At 40.2% G+C, this 22,877-nt stretch overlaps 1 protein-coding gene across 4 annotated transcripts in view; it reads right to left on the bottom strand.

Annotated features, from left to right (window-relative positions):
• Positions 1 to 22,877, bottom strand: part of NEBL (nebulette) — a 354,941-nt gene that overhangs the window by 150,112 nt on the left and 181,952 nt on the right. Inside the window, exons 1-2 of one of the 4 annotated variants that reach the window (XM_021064951.1) lie at positions 19,678 to 19,756; positions 11,777 to 11,929 (exon numbers count right to left, since the gene is read on the bottom strand). Coding sequence is in view for 1 of the 4 variants with exons in the window: in XM_003357763.4 (XP_003357811.1) it covers positions 21,949 to 22,056 (108 nt within the window). In the remaining 3 variants the exon portion in view is untranslated. Of the gene's footprint in view, positions 1 to 11,776; positions 11,930 to 19,677; positions 19,757 to 21,948; positions 22,057 to 22,877 lie in introns of those variants that run through there. The other 3 variants (XM_021064957.1, XM_003357763.4, XM_021064956.1) reach the window with 3 other exon arrangements.

Raw genomic sequence — 22,877 nt, 5'->3', positions numbered from 1 at the left:
CATAAAATACATGCACAAGTTTGCATGACAAAAAAAAAGGCACAATCCATTGGAAGAGGCCAGATTCTCTCAGCGTGTTTGCCGTTTTGCAGGTGTAAACTGCGAATTTACACAAACTACTGGAAGGCGTTAGGTTACTTATAATTCACTGTTTACATGCATTTCTCCTGGCCTGAAAAATAAAGTTCTTTTTTAGAGTATATTTATAAAGCATTAACCTACTGCCCCAAAGAAAGCGTCAATTTTCAAGGTCACCTAGTGGCCTCAGAAACTTTTTCACAAAGAATGTGACTCAAAAGTAATTTTTACAAAACATCATCCTCAACATTTAGCTGTATACCATTACGTTATATATGTCTGATTCATTCCTAGAGGTGGCAGGTAAATGCGAACTTTTAAAAGTACCTCCAAAATACAGCAAAGCCCCATGGGGTAGTAAATTTGGATACAGCACAACCAGCAGTTGGCTCCCGTCCTCTGCCCAGCTTCCATTTTCAAATGCAGACAGACTAAAATTCTTATCTGGGGCAGATGGGGGACTAGAAAGTAACTTCTTGTGACCATTTGGAACTTAGGTCAATAAATGGCCAGCTGGGTACACTCTTTAAGTTTCGCTTTATTTTTCTACTTCTTGTGACAGCACAGATTGACCTTAAGATGTTTTTTCATGAACTTTGAAAAAAATTCTACCTTTTACACTTGCACTTTTTCTATCCTCTTTATCACATTATTACAAGATCTCACTGCCTACTTTAGACTGGGTGTTGGTCTCATTTGCAACTGAGCCAGACCACAGACAGGTCCACAGGCAAAACAAAGGCGGAAGAAAGAGCTCCCAACCCAAAGGATTTCTTCTGCTACAGAGAGTGCTCGCTTTCCCTGGAACTCAAATTTACCTCTTATGAGAATACGGCAAGCATCTTAGTGGCTAAAAGGTCACACGAGGCATTTGACACTATTTCTGCCTCTACTAGAAGGATGGACTTCTAATAAAAGTTTATTTGGTAGGGATTGACTGTGGTCACTAACACCCACTTTTTTCTTCCTCCTTGGCATACCACTACTCCGTATTTCCAGCCCCCTGCAGGCAAATGAGTTTGCAGGACTGAATTCTGGTCTGTGGACTATGGACGTGATGTATACAACCTTCAGACTAAGCCCCCCACACCTCTCATGAGCCTCTGTGGTTCCTTTCATGACTGACTCCGTGCATGATGCAGCTCTTCTGGTGGAGAATTCCAAAGTCCAGGCAATAGCATAGACACTAGATAGAAGGGGCCTGGGTCACTGGATGACTTCATGGAGCAGAGCCCTTAAAAGCCCCACCCTACTACCACTGCACTGGCCTCTTACACGAGAGAGGAATAAATTTTTTTTTTTTTTTTTTTTTTGTCTTTGGGTCTTTTCTAGGGTTGCACCTTCGGCATATGGACCCCAGGCTAGGGGTCCAATTTGAGCCACAGCCGCTGGCCTATACCAGAGCCACAGCAACGCTGGATCCAAGCCTCATCTGTGACCCACACCACAGCTCACGGCAATGCTGGATCCTCAACCCACTGAGTGAGCCAGGGATTGAACCCGCAACCTCATGTTCCTAGTAGGATTCATTAACCACTGAGCCACGATGGGAACTCCGAGGGGAATAAACTTTAAAGTGGTCAGAGCTGAGAACTGTTCATTTCAACAGGTAACCTATTCTGATTCATATAAGGTACAACCATAGCACATACAACATACCTAATATTTCCCTAATAGACAAAGCTTTAAGACATTACAGCATATCTCTTCTGGAAGCCAAATAAGAGGAGAGGCGATCGAGGAATGTGGCAAGATAGGCCAGGGCTTCGTAAGAGTCTGAGGGGAAATGAACTTGGAAATAACCTACATGCTGTGCATCAGTGAATCAAAGTGCCACACAATCTTACGTATTCATTAAAACACTTCCTGGATGCTGACACATGCCAGGTACAAGGCCTGGTGCTGAGGTTAAACGTGTGACTGGCCATGTTCCCTGAGCCCAAGGAAACGCAATCTAGCTGACTGGGAGAGAAGAAAAGCAAATCCGTTCTTCACCAAAGTGCAGTAACTGCTGTAAGTCACCCCAAGGAAGCATCTGCCATCCCTTCTCAGGTGTGGATGTTGTGTAATACACAACACAGGTATCCATAACAAAGGTCACAAAACAAATTCACTTCTGGATGAAAAGTAACAGAAATTTTGAAACAGCCGAGATTGTGCTACATAAGACAAATGGCAACGGTGAGCATGTAAGTCATGCTAACACTAACCAACGCACAAAGGATGCCTGGCATCTCCTGATCCAAGTCACTAAGCACTGCCCGGGAGCACAGACAACAGAACTGCAGATGCCCCCACAGCCAGCTCCCCGTGAGCAGGCCCACCACAGTCACCTGCCTTAAAATATCCGTATGGCCTGGCCGTCGCCATGGACACCGACCATCTCCCCCTGCAGATCAAATACTGAGTCTGGGATCTGTGGCCTCTGATGAAGCAGAAGCAGAATTTGAGTGTTAAAAGGCTGAATTTCAGGAGTTGCCATCGTGGCACAGTAGAAACGAATCTGACCAGGAACCATGAGGTTGTGGGTTCAATCCCTGGCCTCATTCAGTGGGTTAAGGATCCAGTGTTTCCATGAGCTGTGGTGTAGGTTGCAGACACAGCTCGAATCTGGCCACGGCATTGCTGTGGCTGTGGCACAGCCTGGCAGCTGTAGCTCCGATTAGACCCCCTATTCTGGGAACCTCCATATGCTGTGGGTGCGGCCCTAAGAAAAGCGGGGGGGGGGAATGAATTCCAGCAGAAACATAGGTCTTCTCCATCCACCACCCACCTTCTCCATCCTACTTAAAAGCTGGAATTTAAATAACCCTGATGTTTATCAAAATGCTTGTGAGAAAGCAAAACATCGTTAGGGATTTGTCTAAAAATCTAGAGTTCTGAGCCTAAATTGGGAAACAATTCATTTGAGAACTTATAATATGTGTTGTGCCAAGAGCTGCATTAATGAGATTTTCTTTCACCTTGAATACATGGGAATCATTAAATCAGGATGCATATTATCACTGAAAGGACCAACTTCTACACTCATCGATGAAAATCCTATGATAGACATTAGCTCCCAGGAAGCTTCTGCAACACTGCTTTTGTTTGTTTTGTTTTTTTCTTTTTTGGCCACCACACCGCATGTGGAGTTCCCAGGCAAAGGAACAGCTCTGAGTGGCAATTGTGACCTATGCCACAGCTGCAGCAGCATGGGATCCTTTAACCCACTGCGTTGGGTCAGGGATCCAAACCCACACCTCCACAACAGCCTGCTGCTGCATTTGGATTCTCAACCCACTGTGCCACAGTGGGAACTCCCTGCAACAGTGTTTAACGAAGATGTTTTATACAAAACTATGAGTGACCATCATCAAACTAACCAAAATAATACTTTAAGGATGTCCAAATAAGTAAAAAAAAAAAATTGTTATAAGTGGTAATAAATTTGAAGATTGGAAATACTGTTCCTATTTCTACAAAAACAAAATGAAGTGACTCTAAACATTTTCATGCCAAAATCTTTTCTCGGTTTTCAGTTTCTTTCACAATAATAACAAAACTATCAGTCACTGAGCACCATGCCAAGTGTTTTAATTACATTATAAGAGCTAATACTTCATTCTCATAATAATCCCACAAGTTAACGTATGTTTCTATTTTTATTTTACAGATGTGGGAACTTAGATACAGTGAGCTAAATGAAGCCGAAACCCTTTATGATTCTCTTTCCTACAGAAACAGAGGTAATAAAAGGAGAGGCTGTCATTGGAACCCCAGTCTTTTCTGAAAATCAGCTCTTAAGGCCCAAGGGTCTGCAGAGGACAGAAGCTAGAAAATAGCAGGGAGTGATGGTGGAACAGGTACAGGCAGAATCTAAGCTCAGGTCGGCGTGTCTCCAGGGTTCATGGAGACAAGCCGACAGGTTCATGTCTTTTCTGTCCTGAGTCGCATCATTAACTGTGTCTATTTCCCACTTCACTTTACAGTTAGATCTGACCAAAGAGCAAAAAATTAAGTGAGAGCTTAAATCTGATTGACAGCTTCTTCTCTAGTCTACAAACACTCCAAAAAGCAGAAAGCCAGCTGCCTCTCCCCTGGCACACTCCCACTGAATCCAAATAAATAATGCAGTGTTTTCCGTGTTTTAATTTTCTCTAGGATTACTGTTCATTACGGTTTCATTTCTGCCTGTCTTAATTATTCCCTATTCCGCCCTTCAACATGACCTTGGCATCCAACTTCGTTCAACACCCTCCCACCTTTCAAATCAAAGTGAGGTTGCCTCTTTTTCAGGGCCATAAACATCAGTACATCTCAAATATTCTCTTTTTGGCCACACCCGAGGCTGCAGAAGTTCCCGAGCCAGGGATCAAACCTGTGCCACAGCGATGACAATGCCAGATGCTTAACCCACTGCACCACTTGGGAACTCCTCAGATATTCTTTTTACAAGAACAAAACCATAAGGAAGAAGAAAACCGGATCTTTCATGAAACAGAGGACTTTGGGCCTGCTATTAATCCCTATTTCAAAGTAGAACATTTTTGGGATCCCCGGGAATAATTACCACCACTTGGCCTTCGACGTGTGACCTGGAGGGATGTCAGAGAGCATCTGGCAAGTACCGAGCAGCCCGGGGTGTACACTCCACATTCCGCTCCTCTACACACACATTTTCCGGACTCTCCCCAGCCAGACTACTCTGCTTTCCCCATGTTTCTCAATTAAATGTTAATACAATTATAAAAAGCCAAAAAGGAAAGCCAATCATCCCTCCACGTACCCATCTCCATAGAAAGAGCTTGATTTCAATTTTTTTTTTTTAACAGTGCCTTTCTTCTGCATCATGCAAGGGGCTTCTTCCTTCAGCCTTCCATTGATCCTCTCAACTTAAAATAAGCATCCAACACTAACATTCCCCATTGGAGATGTAGGAGAAAAGAAGCATAATGATTGAGATGTAACGCTCTGCTGAAATAGGTCATTTTAAAAGCTGAAAGAGCCTTAAGACTTTAACATATAATCCACATAGCGTAGGAAGTTAATTCTTGTTTTTTACCCACGTTTATCTTGCTACAATTCAAGACTAACTCCCTTTGCTTTTAACAAGGATCAAGTCCTCAATTCCTTAGGCACATAAAACTAAGTCACCAAAACTATTCAACTACTAGGATTTTGTTCCTTTGCATTCAGACTTGAGGGGCCTCCAGGGAATAATTTCAGACAGGCATCCTTATAAGCTGCCCCCAAAAAATGCTTTCCGGACAATATCCTGAGGACAACGGGCACCCCAGGTCACCTCTTGGACCAGCCATAGGCATGACACAGTCATCAGTGCTGACTGACATCTGTGACCTCTGGCCTGTTCAATGAGCAAGAGGCACTCGGGTTTTGAGTTAAAGTCAGCTGCACTCTACTTGGCATCTAATTTCTAGAAACAAAGCAACAAAAGTGTAAAACCTTTATTAAAACATAGTAAGTTTACCCTAATTGCAGACATTTGAGAAATGGTGATTTTCCTCTCCGTCTTTGTAGGGAACGAATGTGTAGCATCTGCAGGCAATGCTAAAGGCACACATATTTATACGGGTTTACACTCTCAGACCTGCCAACCTGACACAGTGTCTGAGACTAGCCATCTCAGGCTTGTATCACAGTTGGGGTGTGAACACACCCTTGCCCTATTTACATACTATACAAACACCTGTGCTCAACATTTGTCACTCAATTCTAAACCCACGCAAAAAACTGCTTGTCCTCTTTTTTTTTTTTTCCATTGGCATAGCTTAAAAATAAGGCGATATAAGAAATCATGATTTATTGTTGTTGTTGTTATTGTTCTGCAAAAGCACAGCCCTACAAGTACTAATACCAACAGCCAGATGTCAGGGGCTCCAAGACCCCACGGTGACAACTAAAGTGAAACCTCACCCATAGAAGGGCCGAGGTGACAAGAGGACTAGATAAACCACTTCCCGCATTAGACAAATGATGACCCTAAAAGCTAGTGTCATTCTCTTACTAAAAAACATCCTTCAATAACTTCTAGTTACTCCCTCAAATTTTCAGGATAAAATTAGCGTCTGCAGTTCCTCGCACACACCATGTGACGGACTCCTAGTATGTGTGGTTTTCCTACAGGAGGAGGTTTTCACCACCCACCATTCCCCATCACCGCTTCCCCATTTGTCTCTATCCTTATTCATTCTTAGAAACTCATCTCATGCCAACTTCTTCTGTAAGCCATCTGGGACCATCACCGTCCCCCACCCAGGGCTGGGTACCTGACTCTATAATACCCCAATGCCGAAACTTCATCGCTCTCTCCCAACACACTTACCGGGCTGTGCTGTGTGTTCTGGGCTGAGAGAGATCTATGCTTAGCTCTTGGATCCTCAGCCCCTCGCACAGTGCCAAGCACGGGGCAGGCACCTTCGGAGGAAGGCAGAGCAAGAAAGGTAGGTACATCTAAAGGAGAACATGCACTAAACCTTAACCTTAAGCATCATGTGAAAAAGTCTGCTCACACTGCCTGTGGCAACGCAGAATCTCCCTATAACCCGGCACATAAAGGGATGTTTGAATGGGAGATTCAACTCATCAGTGATGCAGCTCTGTTCCCAGTGCTGGCAAATCTGAAACGTCTAAATTTGGTCCTAATACCACTAGGTGGTCTCCAAAACACCACTGAAGGATCAATTAACCACTGCATTAGCTGAAAGAAGCTCACATCTTCACATGTGCTCTACGGCACAAGGGCTCCAGATAGAACATATAAGGAACAATCTCAAAGTTCTGGTATAGAGGGAAAACTCCGCATTTTGAAGTCAGGGCAGAAAAAAACCCAAATCCCCGCTCTGTTCTTTACTGGTTGTATGCAGCTGGGAAATTTATTCTCTCTGGGCTTGTTTCATCCATGGCATGAGGATAAGGACAGCTATTTCTAGGAACTGTTGAGAAAAACAAATGAAATAACAAAGGTGAAAGACTGTGCCCAGCACAGAGTGAGCCCTCGTGAACATCTGTTCCCACCCACGTCCTCTATTCGGGGAGCAGGTGTCACCTAAGCACAAACAGGGGTGCCCAGCATCACAATGACTGACATTCTCATGCTTGAGTCCTGAATGGCTGAGTGAGGATAAATCTGCAGGCTATGTGTGCTTTAATGGTGCAAGAAGCCAAAACCTGCAAAGTGTTTCCATATATGGGAATTTCCTTTTCATATCATCTGTTCATCATTTTGATGTTAAAATCTGTGTTTCAAGATGCAGTGGCCCTTGTGTCGCTGATAGCTACTGAGGAGGATGAGGTATAAAGCTAAGGAAACACAGAGACCTTCAAAGATTTCCAAAATGCTCTATTTCTCAAGCTGGGTATTGGGTACCCAGGTGCCATTTTATTACAATTCTTTAAACTGTACATACGTTTCTATAGATAATTTTGTTTGTATAATATATTTTGCAATTTAAAGGGAGAAAAGTCTTTGTTTAGGCTTCAATAACTCAAATTATTAGAAAAAGGTTGAGGGGGACTCTAGCTTTTTTTACCCCTTTACAAGTTGAAAAGCTGGGGGTGGGTGGTATTAAAAGTGGGATACTGAACAGGAGGCCTAGACATGGAAACCTTGATGGCATCTACTAAGGATAACACATTAATATCTGTGCACTTGAACTGATGGATTTTTTTTCAGCCATTTATAGCTTATGCATTAGGAGTTCGTTTTTGTTGTTGTTTTTAAAGTGGCCACACATGGAAGTTCCCAAGCTAGGGGTTGAATCGGAACTGCAGCCGCTGACCACAGCCCCAGCAATGCCAGATCCAAGCCGCATCTGTGACCTACACTGCAGCCTGTGGCCACGCCAGATCCTTATCCCACTGAACAAGATCAGGGATTGAACCTGCATCCTCACAGACACAATATCGGGTTCTTAGGCCACTGAACCACAACAAGAACTTCAAGAGTCCTTTTTTTTATTGCACCTTAAGAGTCTATTCCTAAATGACTGCAAATTTCAATAATGCTCACGAATGTGACTTAAAGAGTCATGCAGCCAAAGAGAAGCGCAAACCAGGCTAGAGGTCAGAAGACATTGGTTCTTGCCTCAATTATTTTTCAGACAGTGTGGTACAATCGCAGGCTAACCTCCAAAATATTCAGAAAACACAGGCCCAAGGTCAGGTGGTACTTCATCTAACACTCTCATCTGCAGTAACTGCAAAATATAGGCTACTTTATGAAGGCTGGCTACAAAGCTGCCACGCTGATATTGCTCCCTTCTTTTCACGTCTTCTCTCAGGACATTTTTAACTCCACAGTGTTTGGTGAGCTTACGGCGGCAAATTAAAAAATACTAATTTAACTATTTAATTGAAAGATAGTATTGCAATAATCGCAATGATGATCTAAGGAGCAATCTGCAAAAGGAAATGCAGCACTCACTCGTTTAAGAGTTGTACAGCTGTCTCATGCTTTGGCATTTACAAATCAAAGTCACAGACATTTGCACTGAGAAGTCACACACTCAGACACACACATACACACACACACACACACGCGTGTGAGTGCGCACAAGGCGTCAGGAGAGAAATGGGTAAAATGTAGGAAGCAGATGGGAGGCATGTCTCATAAGCAGATTGAGCGCATCCTTCATAAACATAAGTGAGGTAAGGGGCCCCCAAAATAGAAAAAAGTTCGATGAACTTATCCAGAAGCCTACAATCAGAAAATCTAACAAACTACTCGTTATTTTCAGGTCACTTGTGTATTCTATGCTTGAGAGTTTAGCATTGTTATTGTTGACTTCTTAATTTATTTCATTTTGGGGAAGCACCACAATCTTTGCAGAATTTTGAACCTTCAAAGGTTATTCTAATTTAACCCTAGAAGCAGAAACAATATTGCTATAGAGGTTGGAAGCAATGCAAATAATTTTAGCCATCTTCCTGCCTCATGCTAAATATTGCAGAATTTTTTTGACCAATAACATAAAGACTGTGATCAGAATGCCATGTGCTAATCAGTTTTCTCTAAATAATCCTATGGTATGGTTTATTTAATTATATAAGTGACATTAAATTATTTTTATAAGTACAAAAAAATGTATTTCTGCCTTAAGTAAACAATGACCTACCCCACACAGTACTTAGTAATTTTATAGGTCAAATGCCTTATCTAGTGAAACATAAAGGTGAAATAAAGTTATGAAAATGTTTACAATAAATTCCCGGGGGGTGGACTGGAGCAACTTTTGGAGAAAATGAGGAGAATAAATGGTTAAGTGCCAGCATCCACACTCATGCTGGAGGACACAAAAAGGTTCACAGCAGTTGTTAAATTCATTTAGAGAAACTCACTTTATTTTTCCAACAGAGCTCTCACCAGCTAATCTGTATTACAACCTGCAGGAGTCTTAATATTCTCAGCAGGATCAAGATTCGGGCCACACTGATTCAGCTATTTAATCTTGCAAGAGAACAATATTTGGCAGGAAAAGACCCCACAGCACTGAGGGGACGTCCCAGAGGTTCGTTGTCAGCACAGACCGGGCCAAGAACACCGACGGGGGAAACCAAATAGCACCAATCGAGGGTTACCAGTTCCTCTCAGTAGCTCTCTGCTCAAACACGTGTGTACACTCTATGTGTGTGTGTGTGCGTGCATGTGTGCGTGCTAACACACACATCACACATGCTCATGTGGCTCTTTGAGAGCCATGTGTGTTTTTAAAATCAAAATGTCTCTCATTATTTTGGACATGATTGTGAACATTTTTTAACCCCAAACTATCACAACAGAGGTTGGGAGTCGGAAAGAGATGAAGAAAATCAAAACCCTTCAGCATCTTAAGCACCAGAAGCCAAAAGAGAACATGTATCTGAACTTTTAAGCACATGCAAATATTTATATATTGATCTTTTGCCATTCTGAAATTAATAAGCTGATCAATACTCTTGTAGAAATGAGCGTTTTCTACATTTTATATATAATTACTACAGTTTGATTAATTGTGAATATTTTCTGGAAGCCTATTTTCTACCAGGCAAACAGGGAATAGGGAAAACAAGCACAGGGAAACAGGAAAACTTAAAAACAAAATTGATAGCCCTACTATATAAAAGGAATTATACAAATCACTATTCAAGAAAATGATTCAGTAAAATTCTCCAAAAAAAAAACTCTTTTAAAATAGTGATGGCAAGAGTTCAACTCTTTTACCTCCTTCCCGTCAATATTAACGCAGTGTTTCCCTCTGTCAAGCACTTATACTGGGCTGCACTTATCTGCTTGCCTGTTATAGGGTAACCTGCTCGCTCCCTGAGGTCAAGGGTCATATCTGTTTCATTCCTCATTACATCCCACCTCCAAGCAAAGCGCCTGGCACACAGCAGACACTCAAAATGTTGCTAAGTCAGCAACTGTTTTCAAAAGTGGTTTCTTCCGGAGAATTTTTAGGGGAGATGTGTAGATACACACTTGAAATCTGCACTTTGGAAAATACGATACTACTCTTTCAACCATCTCGCCTCAATCTACATTTCATGGGAGCGTGTGCTTTGCTCAGCACTCTCACAAGCAGATGCTGGGTGTTTCTAACTTTATATTCCACTCCTTTCTTCCTTGGCTCATTTGAGAGCCATCGTCCCCCCTCATTTGTCGCTTTATGTTGCACTAAGGCTCTCCTTCTCCATGAAAGCTTTCCCAGCCACTTCATGCATCCTAGCTTGAGTATAAATGCACGCAAAACTCAGTTTCTCATTTTTTCTGCCATCTACAGAGCCTGGTGCAAGTGATGTGCACAGTAAACGTTTAATATCTAACAAGCACATATACACATGTAAGGTAACAGTGAAGGAAATTTCTGCTTTTATCTTATTCTTAATAATCAAAGCACTGTGTTCTGGAGGATTCAAACATGAACAAGAAATGCTGCTTGTCCTCGAAGACTTCATAATAATTATACAACAAAAGTGAATCTTTAAATCACCTTGTTTGAGACAAGTTAACTCTATCAAAAATAACAAGTGTTAAGAAGAACAGAATAATATTTTTACGGTTTTTTTCTACTATTCTTTTCTCTAAATCTATATCGTTTTTTGTAGTTTGCTAAACAGGCAAATTCTGACATTTTCATAATTCTAAGGATGCAATGACATAAAAGCTTAATTCAAACCATTCAATGTTGGCTTTGTTACAGTTACTATAGCCACAGGAGGAAAAATACATCATAAATATGAGCAAACAAAAAAATGATCATAACTTCTTGCTTCTTGCCCTTGGAAAAGTCTGGGGGTAACTTACAAAACAATAGGTCCTTCAAACAGAAATTTGGAGCTATTCTTTTACAAGTATCATTGCACATCATTCTGTACAGAAGAGGAAAAGCCTACAAACAGCCGTAACAGAGGTGAAAGAAAAGAAAGCAATAGTAGAAAGTATAAGCAGAAAATAAAGCAATTTTCATGACATAATTCTCCTAGGAAAATGAAATGCAAATTAGAGAATGTATCTGAAAAAACTGGGGGAAAAAAAAGACATTCTTGCTTCTAACTTCCCAATCATGCAATTTTCTTTAATTGTATAAACTTGGCTTGGGTTACCAATGGCTTTTAATTAAATTTCTGTATATCTCCCTTAACTCATGACCTAATAAGTTAAATGACATTTGACCATTACACTTATTAACTGAAAAAACAACAGGTTTTTTAAACCTACCTCCAAAAATCCACTGAAATGATACTCATGTGGCATAATTATTAATGACAGTCCCATCTGGAGACTCCACAAACATATCTGTAAGATTCCCGGATCTTTTTCAACATTCAGTATGTGCTCACTGCAGATATGTCCCAAGAGGTATAATAAAATCTGGAAGCAAATTCAGAGAGTTTTTAAGTTTTAAATCTGTATAATGCACTGGAAATTGAGAGCATTTTTAAAAAGCGAGTGTTTATTAGACTTTTCCTGTGGCATGGGAATATTTCTTTTCTATTGTCACACCTCCGCCCTCCTTCTTCTTCACATCTGCCCAGGCCCAACCGCCAGCACAGGATACTTAAAATCCCTATTCTGAGCTATGTAATTCAACTGAGGCCTGAAAAACTTAGAAATATACTTACTACTGTGACTTATCTTTGTTTCTACAAATGACTGGGGCTCAAAACCACAAATAAAGAGAGACTTGAAAGGCTCAGTTGGAAACAGGACCTCGAAGGCATTTTTAGGGTTAAGATTGTTCGGTTTGAAAATAGGAAAAAGTTTAAAAACTGAATGTCCAAGTTTTCTTGGAACGGCAGCAGGTAGTACCATCCACCTCCACAAAAGACAATGGCCTATGATGACAGCTTCTGCAACTAAGCATGTCTGAAACACATGTTCTTAATCATCTCAACATTACCCTGTGACTCGCATAAATCATTCCTCATTTTGTCCTGTCATGGATAAATTCTGCCCCCACTCCAAAGTCACACCTTAAAGCCCTAATCCCCAGTGTATTTGAGCTGGGGCCTTTAAGAAAGTAATTAAGGTTAAATGAGGTCATATGGATGGGGCCCTAATCCAATTCAGCTAGAGTCCTTACAAGGAGAGGAAGAAACACTGGAGATCTCTTTCTCCCAGGCACATGCACAGAGGAAAGGCCATGTGAAGACACAGCCATCTGCAAGCGGGGAAGAGAGCTCTCACCAGAACCCAGCCCTGCTGGACCCTGACCTAGGACTGCAACTTCTAGAACGGGGAGTAAAGGAATGTCTGCTGCTTGAGTCACAGAGCCCATGATATTTTGTCATGGCCGCTCAAACAGACTACTGCAAGCCCTCTATTTTCCAGGTACTTACTCATCAAAAAGAATTCCGCGGCTATGCTATTTTATAACGGGTGCAGTCCTTGCATTTCTAATATAAATGAAGAATTTTGATACCACAGTAGAAAGCGAATGTCCTGCTTTACTGAGAACACTACCACAGTCTTTGGATAAAACTACAGAAATCGCTGAATACTTAAGTAAAAATTGGAAAAAGTTAAAAAAATAAGTGTTTATCAAGCAGCACAAATGAAAAATCAAGGCAATTTTAAAAGCTAAGAACTTTCAAACTAAGGTTTCAAGAAAAAGAATGTGTAAAATTAGTCCATATTTTAAATATTATTGCCACATTCATTTATTCAACACACATTTATGGAGCACCTGCTAAGTGTGAAGCACTGTTCCAGGCATTAGCAATTGTGTGTTGAAAGGACAGATTAGTTCCCTACCTGACAGTGGCACCTATCTGAGGAAAGATTTAATTTGCCTAGACTGAGAAGTAGATGGAAAGGCAGACACTTGTGTAAAAGGAAAAATAAAATTGATGAAATGAAGAAAATGACACCCTTAAAGGGATTCAGTCATTTACTGAACAAGTATATTTAGGTAACTACTTGGTACTAGAAAATGATGAAATGGAGGGAAGATCAGGGAGGGGTTTTTTTGGTTTTGGGGGTTTTGTTTTTGTTTGTTTTTTGTCTTTTTAGTGCTGCGCTTACAGCATATAGAAGTTCCCTGGCTAAGGGATCAAATCAGAGCTGTAGCTGCCAGCCTACACCAGAGCCACAGCAACACAGGATAGGAGTTGCATCTGCAACCTTCACCACAGCTCATGGCAACTCCAGATCCTTAACTCACTGAGTGAAGCCAGGGATCGAACCCACATCCTCATGGATACTAGTTGGGTTCATTACCGCTGGGCCACAAAGGGAACTCCAGATCTGGGAGTTTTCAGGAAGAAAATCCATGCTAGAACATCGTATCTACACAGATCTTAAAAGAGATATGCAATTAAAATCAATACGGAAAGATTAGAATGCCTGTAATAGTCTCCATAATAAGAAGAAATTCACACAATGCTAGAAAGAGTCACTTCTCAAAGTCCCAAAATGGGTGTGTTAACCCCGGTAGTCCTGGGTAAGCCAGCCCAGAGCCTGCAGCCTCGGGCAGAGTAAGAAGCCATGAGAAGACTTGTTGGACCAGAAGTCAATTCATTTGTTTATCAAACTTGGCTCCATGCTCAGCTTGGGGCTAAAAGGAAAACGACACAGCCCAAATCTTCACAGAGTTCAGTCGGAGAGGTAGATATGTTACAACGCAACTCAGACCCACACTGCCAGGGTGGTGAGAGAAAGAGATCGGGGAAGGAAAAGCAACTCTGAGCTGAGTATGTGTAGGGAGTGGGTACAAACGGCCTTCCAGGCAGACATCTGCAGTGGACAGGGCTCAGGGTCCAAGAGGGACTCCAGGCTGGAGATCTTGGCTGGCCCTAAACCAGGGACAGCCTCACATTGCATGTTACAGGTTTTACATTTTATTCCAAAGACCATGGGGAACCACTGACAGCTTTCATGGAAGAGCAGGATAAGATCTGACGTACATTTTAGCCACTTTGAAAGAAACCACCAAGAGAAGAGCTTAGAAGGGAGAAGAGGCAGTAGAGTGACAGGCGAGAACCATCAAAAGACTTCCTGTAACCCAAGCAAGGGACCGGGAGGGCTAGATTAAGATGTGACAAGGTAAAGTGCAAAGACTGGTCCTGGAGATACAAAACCTACACTGAAACAGACATGGATAATCTCCACTGTCACAAAGTTAGAGAGGTAAAAACACATGCCCGTGAAATGTGAATTAAAGCCACGGTGTGGACTGCGCTTGTGTGAAGCGGGTGGCACAGTAACAGGGCACCTGTACAAAGCACGGTCGTGACTGAGAGATGAGGAAGATTGCTCCTCCTGGGGTTTGAATGTGTGTCTGGGATGGGGGCGGGGGTGTCATTAACAGATAGTGTGAAAAATGTTCCAGACCAGAGGAATGACTCATGCAAAAACCCAGAACAGAGTAAAGAGCCAGACCCGAAAGAAAAGGAATAGTGTTGCGGGATGGTGAAAGATAAGGTGAAAAACAACTTAGGAGCAGCTCGTGGGGGGTCCTTAGAGTCAGAAGTTAAGGGGTAGGTAGATAAGACTTCATCCAACTCAAAAAGGAAGTCCAAGGAACGTTTTTACCGGGTCATATTTAGGGTCATGATGAAAGAGATATTTTAGAAAGAGTTGTCTGGTGACCGTGTTTAAGATACAATGAGAAGGAGCAGAAAGAGCTTGAAAGAAGATAAGGCCAATTAGGAGAGTCCTGCAGTAATGCAGACAGAACAAGGGCCTGAGCACAGGGGAGTGAAAAGAAAGGAGCCGGCGAGGGGAGGGGGATGTCACAAAAGAAGGATCTTCAGAAACTGTTTGCTGGATCCTTAATCTGTTTCCAAAAAGGAGTCATATGTGTTAATTCTTTTACTATGGGGGGCCCTTTCCAAACCTCCCTTTTAGACAATGCCACTTTACAACCCAAACTCTTGTTCTTGCCATGCACAAGTAATTACTGGTCTGGGATGTATTTGTTTCTTTAAGTGACTGTGGCTAAAAAAATTGAGGATAAAAAGAAGAGATCAACCTTTGAAGTTCTGCCCTAGGTGGAAAAATAAAGCAAAACCAGGTGTGAGGGAAACCACGGATTTAGATGAGAAAGGACCCAAAAGTAATTTTCCATACATTTTTCTCATGAAAGTATAAGTATTCCTCAGCGAAAGAGTTTCCCTAAGGAGAGGCTGTTCAGAGGATTTTAATTAGACTGGGTATGTCAAAGTGTTTTGAAGCGAATAAACCATTCACACATGTGGTGGGTATTATAAGGAAAACACGTTACTGCCTATCACTTTCTTTGACATACTCGATCTCTGCTTTAAAGATAATGCTACTGACCCACTATTACTTGAGAACGCATCGGAATTACTGGTTGAGACAAGCTGGAGATAAAGCATGGTTCCTTAAGGTAACGCAAATTCACAAATTCGCTCTGTGAAAATGCCAGATTTCAAGGCTTAGACTTAAACCACTGACCTCATCATTTATCATCCATGTTAATCAGCCCAGTTATGTATTAAAACAAAATTACGACCCCATTCTCCTTTCAAACTACCTGATGTACTGGATTCCACTACTCCAAATTAGAGGACTTCGCATCATGTTTTTCATTAGTTATAAAGGAGTTATGCTTCTTGTACAAGGAAAAAAATTAACAAGTCATCTCTCTCAGCATTGTTCTGACTTTTACCTTTCTCACCTATAAAAAGCTTATTTTATGTTTGCTATTCTGAATATTAAAAAAAAAAAAAAGGAAAACTCTGTGTCAGTTGTTCGGGTTCATATACGACCTAATTGCCTCATACACTATAATTTTGCTACCAGTTTACAATTAGCATGCATTTCTCATGCATGAGTTGACCCAATTACATAACAAATTTTGCCTTTGGGGATTTCTCTTGACTGCTTGTCTTCTGTCCACCATACAACTCAATTTCACACCATCAGCAGCCTGAACATGGCCACAGTCAGTCTCTGTCAAAATGATTTATTTAAATTACAAACAGAGACCAGATCCCTAGATAATCATGCTACCCTCGTGCTCACCCTTACACTCAACGTAACTTTGAATCAAATATTTTAATAGTCCATAGACACTGCTATTCAATTATTAGGCCACGTTTACCTCCAATAATCTAATATTTTTGAAGCTAACTCACAAAATCTCAGGGAACTAAATCAGAGGTATTCACGTGAGCTTATTAATGGGCATATAATTTATTTTGCATTCTAAGAAGTCAATGAAAAATTATGTAGCTGTCTCAAAAAAAACTAATTACATTTCAACATCAAATTACAGAGAGACTCTGCCGTATAATTTTTTTTAAAAAAATGGTTCAACCTTAACTTTTCTTGTAATGCAAGTAAGCATTTCTGGATATGCTGAATGTGAAAACGGGAGTATAAGGGCTGGGTATTTGGGAAACAGGATAGGCAACCAAAATTATAGATGCCTACAGGGCAAGGGACAGAATACAGAGCAGGTGAAAATTCTATTGCCTATATTGTCTGTGAGCCAGTGATCTACAAAAATCCCCATTCTAAAGATGCCACCAAAGCCAACACACACACACACACACACATTTCCTTTGTGAGTCCAGGCACAAATCCCAACAAATCACATAACGGTACACTTATCATTTCAGTCACTCTGTAAAATGCAAGATTTTGTCCTCTGAGTGTTTTTTTTCCGCCCCCTTCCTATAATACTTCTTAACCACCTGAAATAAATTAGAAAATAAACATCTAGACTTTATCTACAGCACAAAGACTGTCAAAGTCTCTTGGGGCTGAACTTCACCATTTTATTTCATAATTTAGCCACAGACTGTCTCAGCTAATTGAAAATGCAGCTTATATTAGTGTGTGAACGGGCAGAATGAAATGCATCAATAATCTTCTCCAGGCTGGACCGAGTCCCTTAGATGTCTGGTGGTGATTCTGCCTTGCAATCCTGCTGCCGATTCCCTGAACACACTGCCTATAAACTGACGGTGGTGACCACATGAATGAGAGACAGCCTTTACAATTACCCACACATGCTAGAGCTAGAAGGACAACAGAGAAAAGGCTTTTAAAAATGTTCAGTGGCACAGGACCTCAATTCACCTTCGAATGTTGTTCTTTAAGAACATTTTCCTAAAAGATCACTAAGTAAAGAAAATGTGGAGATGTGTTAGAACATTTCTGCCATTTTTGGATTGATGCCCCAGAATTTGGGGGGAGTGGGTGATCAGACATCTTCTGGAATTTCATGGAAAATTTTTTTCTTTATTTTAGGAACCAGCTCTGTTTTTTTCCAACCATTCAGTAAATTGTAAAATCCTGCCTCTTGTTCTTTCTGCAGCTCTATTAAAAGAGTAATATAGTAGAAGAATTTTAATTGCAGCATTTAATAAATCTCCTAGGTTCCATATGTTAGCATTATAGACTCCAAAATTAAAGAAGTTAAAGTTGAACCCACTCTCACCCTCTTCCTTATACACAATTTCAAATTTACGGTTGTGTTTCATCTCACACCTCAGTAACATACACAGGCTGAGTAGGCACTTACAAGTGATTTCAAATCTTTGACAAATGAATATGAGAGTGTCTGAAAAAAATGTCATAACACTGACACAGACACAAGCAATCAAAAATGCCCACTCGTCCATAACATATTACCCCAAACACCTAGGAGCTGTCATTAAATCCACTGTCTTATGTCTTTATACTTTCCTTACTCTGAAAGGGATTAACAGCAGCTTAGAAAGATCCAGATAATATTCAACAATAAAATAAAAACAAGTAAGAAAATTACGCAAATGGAAAAATAAAGATTGCAAAGACCCTGACTTAGTTAACCCACCTACACCAACCTATACTGCACTTGGAGCTCAAATCTCACACCCTTATGATTTTCAGGATAAGCCCTCTCCATTCCAGCTTCTCCAGCAGGAAGAGTCAGCTGTCTCTTCAGTCTGAGCGTCTTCCTCCCAAAAGAGACACAATCTAGGCCACTTTCAAAAGTATCTGTCTGGATTTAGCCAATAAATTTCAGTGTTCGGGTTTATCTGAAAGTAACGTGGAAAAAACTGGACTAACTGAAGTACTACCTTTCAGATTAACCCAAGTTTCTTAAAGAATAAAGCTCTCTGAGTAATATGGAAAAACCTGTCAGATCATGGAAAAAGTTCATGAAGTTGTAGCCTTATAAGTGAATAAGAAACACACTAGATCTCAGAATATAACAGCATCTTTTCTTCAAGAGTAAGCCCCTAACCCCTTGCATAGTTGGTGAGACTGTAAATTGGTGCAGCCACTGTGAAAAACAGTAGAGCGGTTCCTCAAAAGATTAAGGATAGAACTCTCATATTATACAGAAATTCCACTTCTGGGTGTTTATTCAAAGGAGACAAAAACATTACCTCAAAAAGATATCTGGACTCCCATATTCATTGCGGCATCATTTAAGAGCCAAGGCATGGGAACAACCCAAGTATCCACTGATGGATAAATGGGTGAAGTGTTTAGATATATGTATGTATGTATGTACGTACACACACACACACACACACACACACACACACACACACACAGAGGAATATTATTCAGCCATAAAAAATGAAAAAGGTCTACCATTTTTAATAATACTGATGGTCCCTGAAGGTCTTGTGCAAAGCGAAGTAAGTCAGAAACTTATTGGCAAATACTGTATCAGGAATGCAATGTCCGACATGAGGATTACAGCGAACACTGCTGTGTGATATATAGGAAAGCTGTTAAGAGAGTAGATCCTAAGAGTTCTCATCACAAGGAGAAATTTTTTTCTTTTTATTGTATCTGAGATGATGATGTTAACTCACTGCAGCAATCATTGCACAATATATGTCAATCAAATCATTCTGTACACTTTAAACTTACACAGTGTTGTATGTCAATTATTTCTCAATAAAATTGGGGGGGAAAATAATAAATCCCTAATAGTAATATTATGAAATCTGTATTTTTTTTACTGCTATCCAAATAGTTATATGTCTCATCATGGCTAAAAGAACTACCTATAAGACTGCTATGGTTGCTAAGATCAAGACAATTGCACACAATTTTTATATCAATGTTATCTAAATTACAGGTTTAATCTAAATGGTATTTTGTATATACTGCTATGTATATGATAAATACAGATTCATACATACCTGTTTTATAAGGGTTTTTTGCATAATTAAGAATGGATCTGCAAACAGCTTCTGGTATTGAATAAAATGTATATTCCTGCTAATGATAAAGGTTGGTGAAATGATCAGTTCTTTTCTTATTAAATATGAATACTGACTTAATTTGAATATAAAATTAAAAGGCTTACCTTTGATTCAACTGCCATCCTTATGTTAGCTGTCACGTGGAAGTCTTAAGTAGAAATGTCTAGTTCTTTATGAAATAAATTTCTGTGATAGTTGCAGATTTATGACATAACTTTGTTTTGTGCAGCATTATTTTTAATGTTTTTAAAGTTCTCCAAAAATAATCCAAAAAAAGACACATTACTGAATGTAACTGCCAGGGGAACATCTCTCTAATTTGCTTTTTAAAATACAAAATCAGGTTTTGATTTAAGGAAAGAACAAAGAGGAAGACGGACACTGGAAGCAATCTTTGGTATTGATTGGCGGGGAAAACTGGAAAAACTAAGGGACAAAAGTCATGAATCCTTAAAATTCAACCCTTTCTCTTCAAAGGAAAAAGTCTTTACTGAAATAAAATGTCCTTTTAAAGAGCAAACAATGGATAAACCTCAGGGAATGTGGCAAAACAAAGTGTCCTGCCTCCTCTTAACTCCCCAAATAAATTTTTAAAATATCAAAAAATTCTCTTTTTGAATTTTTGACAAATAAAACTCTTTTTCAAATTATATCCTATGATTCCATCTACAAATTGTTACTATATATATGTACATTATGGCGATGTCCATATACCAGTGAGTTTAAAACAATCTGCTGATTAAGCATTTCCTGGAAATTAATGCTAACATCTAGACATACAAACTTTGGTGACTATACAAGTGACACACAAAATAAACCTCTCATGAAAAATGGTATGAATCTCCATGTTCGCTCATACTTTTATATCATGTACAAGTTGTTGATTTTCACTCATATTTCCTCTCAAATACCTAACACTGAACTAATTTTTTTCAGGAGAAAAATGCATTTTCGACATATTTCAGAAGAAACCTTAACACAGGTATGAATTACAAAAATTAAGAAGAGCTGTTTATCCTCTTTCAAAGTACTGGATTAATGTTTTTTGGTCCCTAATACATTTTGAACTTCTGCTAGTCTCAGCTTTCTTTTTCAAGAAAACTATATTACTAAACAAGATGCAGCTTTATGCTTATTTCAAAAATTAGATATATGTCATTTCAACAAATATCTAATTTAAAATATGAAATCTTATATACACACAATTAGCAAATATGAGATTTCTTCAGACACCTCACCTTATATGTTTATTTTGTATGCTTATCCACCACACACACACACACACACACACACACAAATAGGTTTTATTATTTACATGTACAAGTACTATTTTGGAAAAACTCAAAAGCTATGAATCATTAAAAATGGAATAAGATGTTAATGATAACTTCAGTAGCAGTGACTATTATTTTTGAATACACATTTATTTACTTGAATTGATTTACTAAACAAATCAATTTAAATAAATTAAAAGTGTATTCAGAAATATACAGGCATACGTCAGAGATACTGCATGTTCAGTTCCAGACCAGCTCAATAAAGCAAGTATCTCAATAAAGCAAGTCTCACAAATTTTTTGGTTTCCCAGTGCCCATAAAAGTTTACACTATACTGTAGTCTATTAAGTGTGCAACAGCACTGTCTTTTAAAAACGCACATGCCTTAATTAAAAAATACTTTATTGTAGGAGTTCCCGTTATGGAGCAGCAGAAACAAATCTGACCAGTATCCATGAGGATGTGGGTTTGAACCCTGGCCTTATTCAGGCTGTGAGCTGTGGCTGACAGCTGCAGCTCCGATTTGACCCCTAGCTTGGGAACTTCCATATGCCACTGGTGTGGCCCTAAAAAAACCAAAACTTACTGCTAAAAACAGCTAACCATATTCTCATAACACAAGGTTGCCACAAACCTTCAATGCAAAAAACAAAACAAAACAAAAAAACCCACATTATCTGTGAAGTGTAATAAAGCAAAGCACAATAAAATGAGGTAAGCCTGTCGTCAATGCTATTAAACTATTAGGCTCTAGATAACTGTGATGAAGTCGAAGAGAAGGAATTTAACAGATGAACTTAGCATATTGTCTGGGGACACTGAGTACTGCTTACATTCCACAGTAATAAGAACACTTCCAAGTTGCCCAATTTTACTTTCCTCACCACAAGTACAAGTTAAGGATTACATTACTGAACAAATGGTCACCTACGTTACTGATTTGTTCCTGAGTCCTCTTCAGCCTTTGTAGTTCAGGTGTGTCTGTAACGATGCTGAAGCCCCTCCCTTTGCTTTCTTCAAAATCTCTTTTGTACTTGACCTAACAGAAGGGGAGTAGAAATGACACAAAGACAAGAAAGAGAAAAGTAAACAAAAGCATCACAAATCCCACTCAGGATAGGCTGGGGCCAAATTAGCTGCTAAATTGGGACGCAGAGCCTCCAGGCACAGCTCTTTCAGCAGGCGGCACAGGGCACAGCTGGGCTGCCGGGTCTGCGTCCCAGCAAGCACTGTGTGACCTTCAGCTAGTTACTCAGCCATTCTGTGCCCCAGTGGTCTCATCCCTAAAATGCTGACAAGAGCCATAATAATAGTATTTAAATAATGTTATTTAATGGGTTGAAAGATAGGATCAAATGTCTTACTCCACATGCCTGGCCCATAGGAAGCAAGCAAGCGCTCCATGATAGGTACTGTATCATTACTGACAGTTGACTACAGCTGGAGACAATGTGGGAAAAGAAAGCTACACCTTCTGCTCCAGGTCTGGTCTTGTCAGTGACAAAGCGTCACCACGAGCCTGGAGGAGGGAGACACGAAGGTCAAGAGCAGCCCTGTCCTAACACAGTTTTCCTTCCATTTCATAAGCCAAGCACATGGCTGTGATTATACAACATGGTACTGCCCAGTGCTGAATATGTACGTGCTTACGGAAATCTCTGTAAAACAGGCCACACCTAGAGATTAAAAGGCTTTAAGCACATGCCCTTGGCATGCTGTGTCCTGAGGTACCCAAGTTTTTCTTCCGTATTTAAATATACCTCTTTTCTAATTACAACCCAATGGAGCTGAGTTTCACGGTTTCCTCAGGGGATTAGAATAGCTAATGCTTCATCCTACTAGGGCCCCCTCTTCTATTAC

This window comes from Sus scrofa, chromosome 10 (genome assembly GCF_000003025.6).
Source record: "Sus scrofa isolate TJ Tabasco breed Duroc chromosome 10, Sscrofa11.1, whole genome shotgun sequence".
In the NCBI taxonomy this organism is placed as follows: domain Eukaryota; kingdom Metazoa; phylum Chordata; class Mammalia; order Artiodactyla; family Suidae; genus Sus; species Sus scrofa.
Note: the sequence above shows the minus strand (reverse complement) of the source record. Positions and strands in the feature narration are given on the sequence as shown.